Source organism: Pseudochaenichthys georgianus, chromosome 13 (genome assembly GCF_902827115.2).
Source record: "Pseudochaenichthys georgianus chromosome 13, fPseGeo1.2, whole genome shotgun sequence".
NCBI lineage: Eukaryota > Metazoa > Chordata > Actinopteri > Perciformes > Channichthyidae > Pseudochaenichthys > Pseudochaenichthys georgianus.
Window position 1 is genome coordinate 11,272,720 of NC_047515.1, and position 14,499 is coordinate 11,287,218.

A 14,499-nucleotide genomic window follows, 5' to 3' on the forward strand; every position below is an offset into this window, starting at 1 on the left:
CGTACAGTGGTGGAAGAAGTACTCTGATGTTAGCAATAATAAATTGTAAAAATATTCTGTTACAGGAAAAGTCCTGCATTCAAAATGTTACTTCAGTAAATAGTACAAAAGTATTGCGATCAAATTATACTGAAAGTACCAAAGTACTTCAAACTGTTGATACATAAATTATTGATGTATTGATTTGACTTTTTTGTATCTGAAACAGTAAGTCCACTAGTTGAATGTTTAGAGATTGCATTATGTCAAAAGTTAATTTAGTGCACATTTTTCAGTTAAAAAGTCACTAACGCTGTTTAATAAACGTACTTACAGTAAGTAGTAATTAGTAACTTTAGTAATTAATTACTCAAGAAAATTACAATACAAGTACTTCCTAATTGTACTTGAGTACATGTACTTAGTCCACAATATACAATGTATACTCATAAGTCATGACTATGATACAAGGAAATAAAAACAGGTTGTCATATTTTAACCAATTTACCGCCTTTAATAAACAGTGGCTTATGTACGTACAGTATATTATTTACTTTTTCCTTTTATTATAAAGACATACATAGCCTACCTACAATGAAAAGCTAACCAACCTCTGTTACTTTATTAGGTTAAATGGTAGCAATTAAATTATTGTCCCCAGTAAGGCTTTATGAAACGTACAAAAATACAAAGCAAAGAGCTGAACTATGAAGTTGGTATCATCTGGTCTTAGTGATATTGATTAGATCAAAACAAGTCAAAGCATGGATACAATGAGACATTAACATGAGTGCATTTGATGCAGAGAAGCACGGTACTGCAGAGGTTAAAAAAAAGTGACATGAGTAGCTGGTCATGTTTTGGAGCTTACTGTACTGGAGGTTAATGAACAATCATAATGTTTGTGGAGGAAGGCATTCTACAAGGGCTTTGTTTGACTGATGACTTTCAATGACATTCTTTACATTTCAATGTTGTAAAAAGCATTTAAGATAATATTCAAAGATTTCATGATGCAAAGATGCTGGATTTGAATACCAATGACCATATTCAATTGTTTTCATGCACTCTCGATCACAAATAAAGTATCTCAAAGCATTTCAAGTACTCTTTTGGCCCATACGCGGTTGTCTTCAAATACCCCGGGGCATCAGGGTTCTCACTGGGGGTCTGTGCTGGATGATCCCACAATGCCGTGCTGTCGTAGGAGGTTCCTCAGGATCTGATTCTTGGATTTCCAGTCCTCCACCTAAGCAACAGCAACAAAGATAGTTAAGAAGTAGTAATACTGCCTCATCAGCTGACTCTTGACCTTCTTCATGCAACAACTGTGACTAACTCAAGTCATGTTGAAGTCTGGACAAAGGAGCATTAAGTGTTTCATTAGAATGTAGGTATCCACTACATGCTTTAGAAGTCATATTCTGGCTTTAAGTAGACACATCCTGATTATAAGTTAAACCAATCACCAGTGCCACATTTGCATCTAAAATACGACGCAAACACACTTATTAACCAATTTTGTCAAGAAATATGTCAAGTATGTATTGTAGTACTTGTAATATGTTGAAAATATATTATTCTATTGCCTTAAAAAAAGATTCTGATCAATAACTACAAGATGTAACAGATGGCTAGATGTTTTTTTTAACCTGCAAGCCATTGTATCAACTCTTAAACTAGACTGTTCTACGCAACCAACAGCAGGGTTTACTCATCATCGATTATGCAACTGTTTTGATAATTTTTTAATCGTGCAAGTACATTTTCAACCTATTAGAAACATTTGATTCAAATTGATTGCTGGGTATTTAGCATTTGTTTCCTGCCTGAATTTCTACTTTTAGATATAGCATTTTCCCCATTTCTGTTATTATGTATTTCAACCAGATGAAATACATAATAACAGCATTATGGATCGCAGATTCATAACATTTAGTAAGCATGTAATCCTAGTACAGTACAGTTTTGCTTAGGGATGCACCGATCGATCGCGAGAGCCGATCGCATGACGTAAAATACACTTTTCTCTATGTGCGGCAAAACAAGCTCGCCAAAATAGCTTCACCGGTCTGGCAGTATTTCAAGGTGTCCGAAAAAGAGAGTAAAATAGTGGTATGCAACGTGTGTGAAGCAGAAATCCTGCAGCTCCACCCGCTGAGACGGAGCCAAACACACAAGAGTTAGACCTAACACACTTAGCTATTTTATCTACCTCTGGAACAAGCTAAACTAGTTATTATAAATATATTTATTCTTCACTGTCGGGTCACTCATTACTGGATCAGTGAGCTGCATGAGATACTGACAGGCTGTCAGGAGGGAGAGAGAGAGAGGGAAGAGGGAAAGAGAGCGCTTCCGCTAATTTCTCCCGTGTTATTCTCCAAAGTGAATGTAAACTTGAATAATGTACATCATTTGAATGTAATAATTAAGTTGATTGTTGTTTGTGGAAGCTCCAGTGAATGAGCCCCATTAACTGAGTTTTAAATATCACTTTAAATAGAAGATTTAAAGTGATGTTTAAATCTTCCATTTAGGCCCCGCCCACTTGATCGGATCGGCGATCGGTATCGGCCGATACTGATTCCGGCGATCGGCCCAGAAATTGGCGATCGGAGCATCCCTAGTTTTGCTTGAGACTTTGGAGATTGGAAACAACTTGTTTTCTCACAAGACCTGCGTCATAACAAATGTCACACAACAGCTTAAGGAGAAATGAGTCCTACATTGACACAGAGTGCCTAACTGTGATTGTGGGTGGTTGATAAACCAAACATTCTCTTTTCAGTTGTCAGTGTACACATGTTCAATTTATGAGTAGAACACATAAATCGGATTTGTCTGTAAGTTATGTTCAATTTAAGACTTTTTTAGAGTAGCTATAAACCTGGAAATATGTCAGCATTTCACAACTTCCGGTTCCCTTGTCTCAAAGTCATCAATTTTTTGAACATGTTGTTGGTTGGATGCCCGAAATAGAGTCAGAGGTTGACAAACTGGAGAGATTTGCCTGTTTTGATCTACGACGTAAAATACATCAGTAAATACCCCAATCGTGAGCGTCTGAATTTTCTATGTGTCATAAACACTAGAACCGCCAGAGGTCGCTGTATACCTAAAACCGCCAACGGGTCAAATGTACCCGCTATTGATTTTCAAGGTACAATGTTCTTTTATTTATCATGTAGAACAGCGATTTTTTCAATCTGACTTCATATTGACAATTTTTAACAACAGAGGGTGCTACATAACACCCTTTCAGGAAAAGTCACGGACTGGGAGACCTTCATATTTTATTGAAAAAAAGTCACATACAATCAAAAAACAGCTGCGGGTAAAATTGACCTGTTAGCGGTTCTAGTGTTACAACAGAGGCTGCTAACAAGTGACTAAATGAGAATACTAAAATGTCACCACAACGAATATTGGCGTGATGCACAGCCATGTGATGTAGTTTACATTTACGCCTCAAGAAGGTGGTGTTAATATATGGAGAATCTAATGCTTGATAAAATGTGTTATAAGAGTACGTTTGCCACAGATCTCATTCTTTGCAATATTCCTAATCCATTGGAAGAATCTCATTCCTTTTCGCATTCCCTTGCCCTATCACTGAACCACCACCACTATATTGTTTCCATGGCTGTCCACTTTACTGACAAAAAGTAACTAGACTTGACAGCTGTCTAAAAACACGTGCAGTGGTACCTCCTGTCTGAGAAGCTGGTTGTCCATCCTGAGGCGGTCCAGGGTGCTGATATCCTCCCCCAGCTTCAGGTTACTCTGTCGGAGCTCCTTGATGTAATCACAGGCTTTGGACAAGATTCCTCCTTTACTCTGAAACAAAACACAAGACAATTTAGGAATTATAGAAATGGCCAGCTCTTTCTTTCCCAATCCTTTTTAGTGTAACAAATGTTGTGCTTCTGGAAATAAAAACAAGAGCTCACCTGTCCTGTCTTGGTGTAGTCAATGTTACAGTCTGGGATTGCCTTTGACAGCTGCACTATCCAGTTGTTAATCTTGTCCCTGCGCCGGCGCTCAACTGTTTGAACAACATTAAAAGTTGAATTTATAATCCATACCTGATCAGATATTAAATTGATACACTGGACATGAGCACTGACCTTCGTTGTGCTGAGCTCGCCGCTTATCATCTCTGGAACCCCGGGGAGCTTCTTGCTTTCTAAAAAAAAAGATGAAAGCAAAGATTTTGCTAGATATAAGATACACTTTATGATTCCCAAACTGGGAAAACATTTTTTTATAGAAGATGTTCTACGATTGACTGCGTATTGATGAAACAGTGCTGTATTTCTGTTAAAGGAGGATGTAATTACGCTATGTATGGCTGAGTGCGCGGTGCGATTGTCCTTTGATTGGAACCTGTCAGAACTTCCTGGGGTGACATCATCACGTAAAGCTGCCCTGAAAAACAAAAGCTTACTGTCAGCTACAGATAAAACGTTAAGCTCTCATTTATAGTCTCTATCACATTAACATCTATACAGATAAAGTATAGATCCTTGCAACCTGATAATATATCATATTTAAGTAGTTATTATAGGAAAATAGCATTATATATTTTTTCCAACAAGAAAGCAGCCTTAGCTGCATAAACACACACACACACACACACACACACACACACACACACACACACACACACACACACACACACACACACACACACACACACACACACACACACACACACACACACACACACACACACACACACACACACACACACACACACACACACACACACACACACACACACACACACACACACACACACACACACACACACACACAGCAGTGCTTACCTGTAGGTGTGGTCTGACCCAGCAGGGTGTCGGAGGCCTGCACTGTGGTTACCATGGTTCCCGTGGTGGCGTCTGCGATGGTGGCAGGGTAGTATGTGTACTGTGCCTCCGAGCTGCCGTCTCCCTCTAGTTCCTCGGGCTGGGAGAACACAGCCTGACACCAAACACACACTCACATCAGCACTCCTCACAGGTACACAGTAAATGAGCGAGTTTATCCAAACACTGCATGTCTTAGCTCGAAGAATACATTTTCCAGGCATACATTTTTTATATTATATGAATGAGAATTTAACTGGGAAAATGTGATTCTTGAATGTGATGGCCAGTGCCGACAATATTATCGTTTATCGCAATAATTTCCGGGAAAATGTATCGTCCAGCAAAATTAATTATCGTGACAGGCCTAGTGATGGGGTGCAATCTGATACAGAGAGGAAGATCTATCACTCTGTTTGAGTTGTGAGAACTACAAAACTCTGTCTACAGAGTGGGGACTCTTTCCTTACTAAGAATCTTTGTAAGAAGCACTTTAACCCTGCTTATATGTAAAGTATATTGATTTTTTTACAGTTTATGACCATTGCTTATGATGAATGACAATGGCTCCTTTAATACATTTACATCTTCACTTCCTTATTTAAAATCCAGCTTTTTATAAAAAAAATTACCAAGAATGTACATTTATTTTTTCATATTTGTATTAACGTGTAGTTGCCTGTTTTTTAAAATGTAAGTTCTCCGGTGCATGACGGACAAGTTTCATTAAGGCCTGTCTTCATGTTACATCTATTTCGCTAACCTCTGTCTAAACTATGCTTGATTTTAGTTTCAAATGAATAGTTTTTGCCTTTATAGACACTTATTCTCGGTTGGTCAGTGTGGTTCTCACCTGTGTGACAGCCTGAGTGGATGCTGGGAAACCAGTGACCAGGCTGACGGCTGCAGCTCCATCTGTTTGACCCTCCAACTGGCCATCGGACACCTGGATCACTCTGTAAGTCACCTGGGACACAACATGTCACACTGAGTGATCAATACATTATCACTGAGGAGACCAACACACAACTGTCGAGCATACGGGGTTTGTGCAGCATTTTTTTTGACTAAAATTAAGTACTTTTAAGGAACCTAAACTAAAAATGTCCAGACTCTCAAAGCCTTTATCATTAAGATTAATACATACTTTATTTAAGAAGCACTATTATGCTATTTGGGGTGTTTCCCTTTCCTGTAGTGTGTAACGTAGGTTTGCATGTAAATGGTCTGCAAAGGCTAAAATCCCTGTGTTCCCTGAGTCTAGAGCAGGGATGGGCAACTAGGATGGTGGTGGGGGCCACATCATTGATATATTGGCCACCAGGGGGCCGCAGATTCACTTGGAACACACATACAAATTCCATGTGTTGTATGTAATTATTAACAAATTTACTAAGTCTGACATCTTCATTGACATTTTACAATCTTTCAGGGAACATCCTCTAATAAGCTCACTAAACAAATATCAGTTCACAGAGATGTTATTTCATTTTTACAAGTGGCATGTTTTTATTGAACAGGTTATTAACAGTGGAATAAAACTATTTTAAACTATTGGAAAGCACGGAAAATGTGTGTGTATTGAGATTAACCATTAAGATGACATAAACATGAAGTCATGAACACTAACCCAGACATTAGTTGTCTAACTTGAACCTAAGACACTTGTAGCCAGTCTCTGCATTCCCCTTATTCCACAATAAGGGGAATTTCAACACAGGCACCTGTCAGCCTGCACTCTGCTGTTCCTCAGCGCCGCTCCCCCTCCCTCCCGCTGAAATTATGAATGAAAAGCGTATAGCAGGGGTGCCCAACCAGTCGATCGCGATTGACCGGTCAATCGCGGGGAGATTCCCAGTCGATCGCGAGATGTGTCTAAAAATAGAACAACAATATTCTGTTTTATCGTTAATGTCCTATAACATAATCTTCCTGTGCCAGAATAATGCACTTGAACGCATCAAAGCTTTGTGATTGGCCGGCATGACCCCATGTGTCGGGGCGTGGCTGGTGGGCAGTGGTCACTATTTCGCTGACGTTGTCCGTGACACACACAAGACCGCAATTATGGCAGAAGCAAAAAAGCCCAAAATATATAATTGTCACTCCGAGTGGGAGGATGATTACTTTTTTATCTATTCCAATTCAAAGTCCATCTGTCTCATCTGCAATGCGAGCGTGGCTTTATCGAAGAAGGGTCATTTAGGAGCGGCATTTCAAAACAGTGCACAAACGCTACGAGACGGAATTCCCTCCTAAATCTGCCCTACTCTCCCAAAAGGGGAGGGGCCTGAAAGGACAGCTAAATGCACAGCAGTCCATTTTCACCAGGCCCAACAACAAGAGCAAGGCTGCTACCATAGCAACTTATCGTGTCAGTCACGTTCTTGCGAAACACATGAAGTCTTTCAAAGACGGTGAAGTTGTGAAAGAAGCATTCCTGGAGGCTGCCGACGCGCTTTTGGGGGACAGTAAAAATAACAGTAGCATTTCAACAGGTTTTTGATATAATAAAAACTCAAGTTAGATACCGTTATTAATCAGCTGTAAGTTTTAGTTTGTTTGAACTTATTCATTATAATTATTGTACAAAATGGTATAAGAATGCAAACATTAAGATCTGTTCTGTTTAAATTGATTATAGTCTATTATCAATTCAGGTTAAGAAACTAGTGTTGCTTGCATCCTATTTTAAAGGCATTTCTTTTTATACTCTACTAAAATGCAACAAAAAAGTGTTTGATTCTATTAATGTTGTCTTTTGTATTGCACTTTGGCAGAAGATTCCTGTGTAGCTTCAGATCTGAGTTGTCTTATTAGTAAGCCTCATTTATACTTTTACACTATTTTTATATAATGGCAAAGAAAGGGTTCAGCGTCTTTTCTTTTTTCCCTGTGTCATATGTGGCAGCACTGTTCAATGTTTCTTGAAAACATTACCCACTGTAGTGACGTGTGAATAAACTCCAACTCTGTATCAACAACACTGTTGTGTAACTTCAGTTAAATACTTTTATGTGTGTAGATTAGAAAGAGGTAAGATAAAGGATCTGCAGTATTTTATGAAGTATTAATCGTACAAAGGTCAGTTTTATACAAGTAGAAGTGTGCATTTACCTGGTAGTAGGCTGTCAGTAATGGCTACGCTTCTCTATTTGGACTTTAAAAGTAGCTCTCGGTTCAAAAAAGGTTGGGCACTCCTGGCGTATAGTAATCATAGATAACACGGCAGGGTCCGTGACAGTTTGTTTTCATCTGATTTCAAATAAACAAAGTCTTGGTTTTTAGAATATTAAACTTGTTTCGCCAAATTCAGATGATAAATACAACTGTTAAGCTCAGGCATAATTACAAGCCGCAACTTAACGTCACAGCAGGCATAACAACAGCCGGTGTTTCTTGTGAGTGTTTCCCCGGGAAACAAACACAATACACACAAACGCGTCACAGATTATTTCGCGGTATTTGAAATCATGTACGCAGCTCGCGACGTAACTAGGAGTCTAGTGGACGGCATCAGTACTACAAGTAAAAAAATTTGGCCCCCGGGCCGCCATTTGCCCATCTCTGCTCTAGAGGGAGTTTCTCTCCCACACACACACACACACACACACACACACACACACACACACACACACACACACACACACACACACACACACACACACACACACACACACACACACACACACACACACACACACACACACACACACACACACACACACACACACACACACACACACACACACACACACACACACACACACACACACACACACACACACACACACACACTGACCTTTATGAAATGAGTATAATATGTCCACCTTAACCCCTAAGGGGAATTGCAATTACCTAGTGTCACTATGAATGCAATGGAAAACAACAAAGTTATAACTATGAATGCAGTTGAGAAAAAGTTTAAATATTTTCTTTATACGCACAACAATCAATGTATCTAGGTAGTTGTTCATACCCACTTTGATTGTATGTTATAATCATGATTATTTAATGCTGAGCTAGCTTATTTCATCATGAGTAATTGTGTAGCCAAAACGCCAGATTATTTTAAAAAATCAAGCATTTATCCAACATTATGCTCAAAATTAAGCTTACAGCTAACCTTAATGACATAACTGTTCAAAATCAAGCTCTGTCCAACACTTTGTAAGAATTCTGAGCATACAGATAGAGAGATTGAATCTACCTTCTACTTTTAGGTCTCCATTAAGTGAAGTGGGTCATGAGTGCTGAGACCAGGGGGTATTGCAAACTGGCACGATTATCAAGAAAGGTGGAGTCACAGACAAGATTGGCACTTCAAATGAGTTGCATGTATCAGGGTAATACTGTGTTCTGAGAACCAACAAGGACAGTCTGAAGGGGGGGATTTGGCAAATCAAAGCAGCTGCTTTTGGCCTTAACTTATTTTGGGTTTTTTTAGGGGGCGGGTTGGCTACAGTCGTCAGTCATGTGACCCCCCAAGGTCTTGTGAAGAAGCTGTTGGTTCAAGAGAGAATAGGCTTGTTTGAGATGAGCTGCGGCTCGTCTTGAAAGTAGACGAGAATAGCCGATTGCAGCCGGGGGAGTACTCAAAAAGCTCGCCTGAAGTCGGACAGCTCGGAATCGGCTTCTTCTCTTGGTTTTTTGGCAGATTGCAAACAACTTTAAGGTGCATACCGCCACCTCCGGAGTCGGCTTGACTCGGTTTGCATTTATAAAGAATGCATAAATGTGTATAATAATTAATGTCAGATATGTACTAAGTAAATACATTTGTTCCTGCTCAAGATTAGATTCAACTTTATTGTTATTGCACAGATTACAGGAGACAACGAAATGCAGTTTAGCTTCTAACCAGGAGTCAGTGGCGTAGCTGTGGGTGGGCCTGGGCCCACCCACATGCACGTCTGGCCCACCCACAGCCAATCAGCGCGTTATAGTGCAGAGCCGGGAAGCCCAGAAGGAAGTGCCACACACTGCAGTTCATCTAGTGGCCAACAGGGGATGGATGCAGAAAGGAGCAATTCCCATATACCCCCATGTTAAAATGCCCAACTTTACAGCAGAAATAAACATGTTTCTAGTCTGGATCCAATCAAACTTATTCTGGATATAGTTAGAATCCACCTTCATGACAATGGAATAGGGAGTGCATTTTTTTAACGTGAGTAAATTAGCAAGTAAAGTAAGTTTTGCCGTGAGTGAATGAAAGTCTTATTTCTTCTTGAGGTCTGCAGTGAAGCGTGTACACATTTGCTGAATATGAAAAGACTCTCTCAGTGTGTGCCCACTGTGCGACTGTCAAGGATAAACAACCTGTGGCCGCCGAGCCAGCCATGTGTAGGGATGGGTACCGGGCCCCGGGGCTGAATTATTAAAGACCGTGTTACCATTAAGCTCCAACGTTATCGGCCAGTACTGGAGAGAGACATGTAAAAAATATCTGTCATATGTATTATTGCTACACACACATTATATTGCAGTTTTAGTGTCGCCAACTCCGTTTCTAATATGCAAAAAGACAGCAAAATGCGTCTTTTTGCGAGGGGGGGGGGGGGGGGAGTTTACACACACGCAGCTGCTACATGCAGCAACACACACACATGGAGGAGATGGCGGAGAGAACGTGCTCCGAGGTGGTTAAACTTTACTTTACCCGTCTCGATGTGGACAATGCTCGTTACCAAAAGTGCACTTTCTAGTAGCTCTGTAGCCCCATCCACGAGTAACGTTTCCACGTCAGGTGTTATGTATGCTAGCAGCAACACACAGAGTTAACTACATTATACAAACGTGGGTTAATGATTAGAGGTAACTGAGTTATTTAGTTTGTTAAAGTTTCAGCTATTCTGTTTATAGTTCTGTCATCACATTATTTAATATGATGTGTTAAAACATTGTTGTTTCCTTTGATGTAAAATATTATGTATTTAATTAAAATAAAAAGCAATGTTAGTTTTGTTCACAATTTGTTTATTTAGTTTACCTTGTTTTTTTCTCCAAAAAAAACGATAAAAGTAACGTTAAAGCACCGGATCGATAAGCGGTATCGATAAAAGTAGTAGTAGGCCTACTGTTAAAACCTTAACGATACCCATCCCTAGTCATGTGGATGTCAGTTTTACACACATTCTGAGGCCGCCGTGCCTATGTTTTTGTTTTCACTGCCAGTTTATGCTTATGTTCAATTAGTGCATTAAAAAATCATTCAAATCATTAATGAATTTTCAGCTCAGACCCCACGCTTAATAAGTCTCCCCTGGCCCACCTACATTTCTCCAGGCCCACCCACACAATAATTCCTGGCTACGCCACTGGCAACAAGCAGTAAAGTGAAAAGTAATGTATACAATCTACAGAATAAAAGGCAAGGCAAGTTTATTTATATAGCACCTTTCAGCACCAGGCAATTCAAGGTGCTTTACAAAAATGAAAGACATTCAGATAAAGGCATTTAAAAACAGTAAAAGAAACATTAAAAGAAAAACAAAAAATGAAAGACATTAAGAAAATGGCATTTAAAATCAGTCATTAAAAAGAAAAGCTAATAAAATAAACATTAAAAGATAAAATATAGAATGAATTGAATGATGATGAACAAACAGTGAGGGGTATGAATACACAGCAGCCTGTGAGCAGTATTAACAGTGTGTATGAATATGATGTATGATATATAAAGTATGAAAACGGTAAGCAGTGCAAGTATAGTATAAAATATATAGATATTAATTTCATGATGAAAAATGTGAATGGAAGTGGCGACGTAAAACTGACACAAAACAACAACAAACTTTTGCCGAGCCAATTGGAGAGTTTCATCAGCAGCACGGGGTAAAAACCACCAATGAGCGCTCAGCTCGAGATACCAGCGAGTCGTTTCCCATCAAGCATTTAGCTTCCGCAGCCCATGGAGAGGAACTGCGCCGCCTTGCCGCGCCTCGCTCTCAAGGCTGCGGGCGTCTTTGTCCCGCGAGATTTCAACGGCTCATGTAGGCGAGCCTCCAGAGCAAGTCGGACAAAATGACTAACCATCATGCAACGCACTAGAAAGACGGCGATCGCAATTGGGCAGGTCTGCGTCGGTCTGGCTCGTCTCAAACAAGCCTGATATCTACAACTTGATGTCTTTCTCCACAAATATAGATTGTTAATGACACTTCACTCCAGTGTGCTTTGACTTTGTCTTCTGTTCTGTATCTGCATAATAATCCTAAAGTACATTTTTAACTTTGATGTCTCTTTCTGATTTGTGTCTGTGTGTTTTCCCCTGAACACTGAAACTCTTTCCTACCTGTCCGCCTGCTCCTTCTGTCTTGAAGAGATATTTGATGGGTTGGTCGGTGAAGGTGGCGGAGGACTGAATGGTGGCAATAGCTGCCGGGTCCTCTGCCGTGGCTACGGACCCTGAAGGAGCAAAAAGTCACGGAAAATGTTAGTAAACTTTGAAAAAATCTTACAGAAATAACAGCTTTATTGTACTATGGTACATGTCATTCCACAACCGTGTGCCATCTTATAGGTACAGTTGAAATGTAAGGATATATAATAGGCACACACAGCATGTTTTCATGGTTAAAATGCACTCATATGGTGGTTTTATAAAAGGGTTTCATCCTCAACCCATATCAAATAATAATTGTTTTTAACTTTAAAAAGGTTGTGTCGGAAACCAGGTTGTTTAACTTGTGTATAATAAAACATACACAGAGCATAGCAAATACTTGTAATGATACACAATATATAAATGTAAATATTCTTTGACATACTGTAAAGATAGATTTAATAGGCAATGATGTGTTTTTATCAGTGGTGTAAAGTAAATAAGTAGATTTACCCAAGTAGTGCGCTTGAGTAACATTTGAGGGGCTTGGACTTTATTTAGTATTTAAATGTTTTGCTCCTTTGCACTTCTACCCGACTAAAGATCAGAGGTACATTGTGTACGTTTACTCCACTACATTTAATTAAAACCTTTAGTTTGTTTGCAGATTTGGATTAATAATTTGAAATATAATCAACACTTAAATAAGGCGTTAGTTACACCTGGAGTAAATTCACAAGCTACCCTGATGTATACAAAGTCATTAAAGCTAGCTGCACCTTTAATAACACTTTAATGCATCAATAATTATAATCAAAACATATAATATATATTATTCTGGAATGGGCCAATCTGCATGATGACTGAGTACTTCTACTTTTGGTACTTTAAGTACATTTTGATGCCATTACTTTTGTACTTTTATTTAAGTAACATTTTGAATGCAGGACTTTTACTTGTAACAGAGTATTCCTACACTCTGGTGCTTTTACTTTTACTCAAGTACAAGATCTGAGTACTTCTTCCACCTCTGGTTTTTACCTTCCTCGTTGACGGTTACACCCCCATCTGGTTCGGGGCTTTTCTGTTGGCTGCACAAATGGAAATACAAGAGAGGTGTCATGTTGTTGTTAACGAATGCACTACTAGTTAGAGGATGTGTAGTCCTGTCTATCAATGTCTTTCTGTTGTTATACGTTGACAATAGCGCATGTTACGGTCCCGCTCACCTCTTCATTGCTGCCGACAGTCTTGGACGACGAGACCGCCTTCACTCGCGCCCACAGCCAGACTGTGAAACAAGTTCATAAGTTAGACAATGGAAATAGTGAAACCTAGATGAAAACTATACAATACTGTCGACTCATATGTCTCTAAACGACATGCCCCCAAAGCTTAAACCTGGAACGGTGTTTTGAATAAGGTTTTGGTAGCTAGCTTTGAGGCTGTGTGAGCTGAAGTTACCGTGGATGGTACCGGAAGGTAGCCGTCGTCGCCTTCAAAATTAAAGCATAAAATGATGCGGGACAAAATAAAAATCCTGTGTGCGGTGAAAAACGGTTTTATGAAACCACGTTTTTATTTACTTGCCAGATTGCTTACATGAGTTGTGTATTTTCGGTTGTGTGCTATTTCACTCAGATAGCTAACCATTAGTATTTGAACAAGTATGTTGCTTTGGGGCTTCGCACCGGAAATCATGCTTTCTTGTAGCTAGCTTGACGGAGATTCTACATTTCTGCTACATTACCCGGCCCCAGCGGTTTTTACAGATGTTTAACAAAGCACTTTCCATTCCTCTAACCTTGTTCGGGCAGTGACTGCAACAGCATACACAGCCAATCTAAAACGAGTTTGAGGGGCTATAATATACACACTGCTAAATTATGTAGAATATATTCCATTCTGAACAAAGGTCTACTTACGCCGCAGTGGTCCCTCCCCCGATATTTGTCAACAGACCAGCGTCGATGACAGCGTTACGCATGCGCGATAAGGAAGACATTTGCCTGATTCCAGATCAGTTCATAAGTATTTCATATTCATTTTAATAAACAAGGAAATACAAATATCTGACGCACGGGCTGTTGTTGATACTGCCACATTCACGGGGGAGGAGGTGCGTTCAGGAGCAGGTGGAAATCTGAAACACTCGGTATCAACCCATCATTGGACAGTTCTGTTAGGTAAAACTTATCGTTTAAAGAGAAATCTTGAACCCATGATTATTAAAGATATTGCACAGTTCAATGTATACATTTATCGTATAAAATGTTTAAAATAGTTATGTTGATACATGAGAAATCGGAAAACCAAAATATT

At 39.5% G+C, this 14,499-nt stretch overlaps 1 protein-coding gene across 2 annotated transcripts; it reads right to left on the reverse strand.

Annotated features, from left to right (window-relative positions):
• Positions 1 to 464: 464 nt before the first annotated feature.
• usf1 (upstream transcription factor 1) lies at positions 465 to 14,184 on the reverse strand. 2 transcript variants are annotated; one of them, XM_034098116.2, is made up of 11 exons: positions 14,103 to 14,184; positions 13,407 to 13,468; positions 13,219 to 13,268; positions 12,148 to 12,260; positions 5,704 to 5,817; positions 4,812 to 4,965; positions 4,323 to 4,410; positions 4,110 to 4,168; positions 3,933 to 4,027; positions 3,691 to 3,819; positions 465 to 1,228 (listed from the first exon to the last, which is right to left on the reverse strand). In XM_034098116.2, the coding sequence occupies exons 2-11, from the start codon at positions 13,412 to 13,414 to the stop codon at positions 1,139 to 1,141; spliced, it is 900 nt and encodes a 299-aa protein (XP_033954007.1). In that variant the 5' UTR covers positions 13,415 to 13,468; positions 14,103 to 14,184; the 3' UTR covers positions 465 to 1,138. The 2 variants fall into 2 exon arrangements, with proteins under 2 accessions (XP_033954007.1, XP_033954008.1); XM_034098117.2 differs by lacking the exon at positions 14,103 to 14,184 and adding an exon at positions 13,982 to 14,000.
• Positions 14,185 to 14,499: the final 315 nt, after the last annotated feature.

Excerpts from the sequence above, each read along its gene's own strand:
- usf1 (XM_034098116.2), bottom strand. Across the intron at positions 4,169-4,322 it reads CGCACTCAGCCATACATAGC|AAAGCAAGAAGCTCCCCGGG; the intron begins GTAATTACATCC and ends CTTTTTTTTTAG. Across the intron at positions 1,229-3,690 it reads ACCAGCTTCTCAGACAGGAG|GTGGAGGACTGGAAATCCAA; the intron begins GTACCACTGCAC and ends GCTGTTGCTTAG.